The 3,746-nt window shown below is 63.4% G+C and overlaps 2 protein-coding genes across 2 annotated transcripts; one reads left to right on the top strand and one right to left on the bottom strand.

The window, feature by feature from the left end:
• Nucleotide 1: 1 nt before the first annotated feature.
• On the top strand, nt 2-813 carry PDF (peptide deformylase, mitochondrial; the record flags this gene model as incomplete). Its single annotated transcript, XM_010718239.3, has 2 exons — nt 2-107; nt 211-813. Coding segments are annotated over 2 exons (264 nt in total), but the record flags the coding sequence as incomplete, so codon positions are not given.
• Nucleotides 814-872: 59 nt separating this feature from the next.
• VPS4A (vacuolar protein sorting 4 homolog A) lies at nt 873-3,745 on the bottom strand (the record flags this gene model as incomplete). The annotated part of the gene is made up of 10 exons (XM_010718238.3): nt 873-1,130; nt 1,369-1,509; nt 1,587-1,806; nt 1,947-2,028; nt 2,176-2,324; nt 2,561-2,717; nt 2,926-3,045; nt 3,232-3,293; nt 3,369-3,516; nt 3,586-3,745. Coding segments are annotated over 10 exons (1,341 nt in total), but the record flags the coding sequence as incomplete, so codon positions are not given.
• Nucleotide 3,746: the final 1 nt, after the last annotated feature.

Below are 3,746 nucleotides of genomic sequence, written 5' to 3'. Positions count from 1 at the left end.
CGCGCTGCGCGTTCTGGACGCCCGCCTCGTCACCGCGCCCGAGGGCTGCGCCAGCATCCGCGGCTTCTCCGCCTGCGTCCCGCGGCACTGGGCCGTGCACGTCTCCGGTACGGTCTCCCCCCGCGCCCCGCCTCTCCCCCGCCTCTCTTTCCCCGGTCCCCCTCTCCCCCGCGGCCCGGCTCCGGCCCTACCCGCGCCGTCCCGCCGCAGGCGTAGATGAGAACGGGGACCCGGTGAGCTGGGAGGCGACGGGCTGGGCTGCCCGCATCGTGCAGCACGAGATGGACCATCTGGACGGCGTGCTCTTCATCGACCGCATGGACAGCCGCACCTTCGCCAACACCGCCTGGAGCCAGCTCCTCGACTGAGACGGAGCCCCGGCAGCGGTACGGCACTCTGGGATGTGGCCGCGGCCCCCACCTGCTCCTTGGAGCCGGCCTCGGAGTTTCTTTTTTCGGTCTAGGAAAGGGGGCTGTGCAGGACGGGATTACCCCTCTCTCCTGCAGCACCTGGTCCACGGGAGAGGAAGGGGCTGGGAGCTGCGGGCTGCTGGACCTGGAGAAAAACGAGGAGGGACCCGGCTCCAAGAGGCCTTTATAGAACGTGCTCCTTGTGTGGCAGAGGGCTGCTCTGCACAGTACCCTGTAGCAGGCAAAGGACCGTGGGAGTGGGGGGGAGAGGGTATCCCCAACACTGGGTTCCTCCATGGTCCCAAAGCGTGGCTGTGGGGCAACTGTGCCTCAGGGAGGAGCTAAGCACTGGCTGAAGCTTTCGGATTGTTTTTATTTTCATATAAACAAGACAGAACCCAAAGCAGCATTAATTTAAAAATAAAAAAAGAGCAGGAAGAAGAGTGGGGAGCAGAGGAGCGCTGGGGCACCTCTGTTAATGTCGGCCCTGCCAGGGCAGCGTGCCCCCGTCCCTGCCTGGTGCTGAAGTGAGATGGGTTGGGTTGTGAGCTGCAGATGAACCTGTTTGGCACAGCCGCCTGCCTGGGAGCAGCGGGGCCCCACCATCCACCACGGCCCTTAACCTTCCTGCCCAAAGTCCTCTGTGAACTTCTTCACCTTCAGGAGGTCCTCGGTATTCACGGTGGGGCGGGTGGTGGCCAGGGAACGCAGCATGTCCGACTAAAATACAGAGCACGGGGCAGCTCACCCTTAGGGTGCTGCCACCGGGCAGGCGTTGCCACCACAGGGGCTCGGGAGGGCACCAGCACCCAGCTGCCATGTGCCTGCACCAGGCCCTGAGGCCAGTGGCAGCTCTGGAGGAGGCAGGGGAACCGGTAGGGCTGGGACGGCAGCATTGTTGTGCTGGGGATGGGCCCAGACACAGCAGGATCTGATTGCTGTTGGCAGCCCCACTCACCATGCAGACGATGGGCTCCATCAGCTTGTCACTGGGCACCTCCATCCAGGTCATCTCGGTGGCACCCGGGTCCCCAGGCGAGCACGGCATCAGGAGGTCATCCACCAGAAGGTTGGGGTTGGTGCGGGAGGGACCGCAGACCTGGTGGAGGCAGGCAGTGCTGCAACACAGCCTCAGTGCCCACCCTTCAGCAGCACAGCTCCTGGCACCCAACTCACCTTCTTGAAGTGCGTAGCTGACTGCACCTTGCGGACAGGCTGCATCAGGGCATCCCGCACAATGATGCTGATATCAGCCCCAGAGTAGCCATCTGTCTTCCGTGCCAGCTCGTGGATGTCAGCATCCGTCAGAGAGTGTGGAGTGTTGCCTAAATGCAGTTTGAACATCTGGGCCCGGGCTGCCTCCTCAGGTAATGGGATGTAAATGCGCTTCTCAAACCTGAGTGTGGCACAGGTGGGCATGGGTAAGTGGCTGTGTTCCCCACCAGGCTGGCCCTGCGCTGCCAAATCTCGCAGCCATATCGGGTGCAGTGCAGCACTGTGCTTTTGGGCACTGCAGAAGGATCGTGTCCTACTAACCTCCTCCTGATGGCCGAGTCCAGCACCCAGGGGATGTTGGTGGCACCGAGCACCAGGATCCCATCACTACTGTTGCCCACACCTGCCCAGAGAAACAGCACGGGGGACACTTGAGAGCCATACCTAAAGGAGATTGCTGCTTCACCCAAATCCACCCCATCCCACGTTCCCTACCCAAAGGGTGTCCATGCCCCGGGCAGTTCATCCTGCCAGGAGAAGCCCCACTCACCCTGCATCTGCACCAGGAACTCTGTCTTGATGCGCCGGGCTGCCTCACTCTCATTCTCATTGCGGGAGCCGCACAGTGAGTCCACCTCATCGATGAAGATGATGGAGGGTTTGTGCTGCCTCGCCAGCTCAAAGAGGTTCTTCACCAGCCTGGGCACAAAGGCAAGGGGTGGGTGCCCCCACCCTGAGCCCCAGGCGAGGACCCACAGCCCCACTCTGCCCACCCACTGCAGAGGGGCACGAGCCCGACACACCACTGCTTCCTCCTGCCCCTGCCTACTCCAGAGTCCTGTGCTGGTACCAAGGAGGGGAACAAAGTGCATGGAGAGCAGCCACCCCCTGGGCAGCCATCCCTTGGCCAGCCCGCAGCCCTGGTGACACCTTACTTCTCGCTCTCTCCCAGCCACTTTGACATCAGGTCCGAGGACGACACGGAGAAGAAAGTGGAGTTGTTGGCCTCAGTGGCCACGGCCTTGGCCAAGTAGGACTTCCCAGTGCCAGGAGGCCCGAAGAGCAGGATCCCTCGCCAGGGCGTGCGCTTCCCTGCGACAGAGCCCAGCGTCAAAGCTTCTCCTGCACTGCACAAACTGGATCTGCACAGCGACCTCGGGCCAGCAGGGACAGACATCCCTTCTGCTCTGGGTCACCTCCCTGCATGCACACTTCTACCACAGCTGCCACCCTCTACCATGGGGCACGAGGCCCCTCTCCATAGCCAAGCGGCAGTTTTGGAGCTGCCAGTGACCCTCACCAGTGAACAAATGTGGGAACTTGATGGGCAGGATCACGGCTTCCTTCAGGGCCTCCTTGGCTCCCTCCAGACCAGCCACGTCGCTCCACCGCACATTGGGCTTCTCCATCATGATGGCACCTGCGGGGCAGAGACGAGAGCTGGAGCCCACAGCTCCCCCCACCAAACCCCCACCCGGCCAGGCTGACCCGACCCCTTGGCACAAAGCACAGTCCTGGCTACGAATTCCAGCAGTGCCTCCACGGCACCGTTCTCGGCGAGACCTCCCTCCAGCCGAGCACCGCCGTGCCCACCACAGCCCCTCACCCATCAGCTGCTCCTGCAGTTTCTTCTTCTCCGGGTTCTCGCCCTCGCTGTCGCTGTCGCTCCTGGAGAGAGAGGACAGGGATGTGGTCACACGGCCGCACCTGGGCCCCGCCGGTAGGGGGGCAGCCCCCACGCACCCCTTGGTGTCATTCTGTGCCTCCTTGACGGGCTTCTTGCCCTGCTTCTCCTTGCTGCGCAGGTACTCCTTCAGCTTCTCGGCCCGGTCCAGGTACTGCACGCACTTGGCACGGATGCTCTCCTTGGCTTTGTCGCTGTGCGCCTCATCTGCACGGAGAGTCCCGGCCGTCACCGCGGGCCCCGCCAGCCCCGCGCCCCCCGCGCCCCCCCGCTCACATTTGATGGCGTGCAGGAAGTACTCCACGGCGTGCTGGTACAGCCGCAGCGCCTCCTCGTAGTTCTTGGCCTTGTCCTCCTCGGTGGCTTTGGTCACCAGGTCGATGGCTTTCTGCGGGGGAAGCGGCGCCCTGAGCCCGGCCCCACCGAGCGCGACCCGC

This window comes from Meleagris gallopavo, chromosome 13 (assembly GCF_000146605.3).
Source record: "Meleagris gallopavo isolate NT-WF06-2002-E0010 breed Aviagen turkey brand Nicholas breeding stock chromosome 13, Turkey_5.1, whole genome shotgun sequence".
Taxonomy (NCBI): Eukaryota; Metazoa; Chordata; class Aves; order Galliformes; family Phasianidae; genus Meleagris; species Meleagris gallopavo.
Note: the sequence above shows the minus strand (reverse complement) of the source record. Positions and strands in the feature narration are given on the sequence as shown.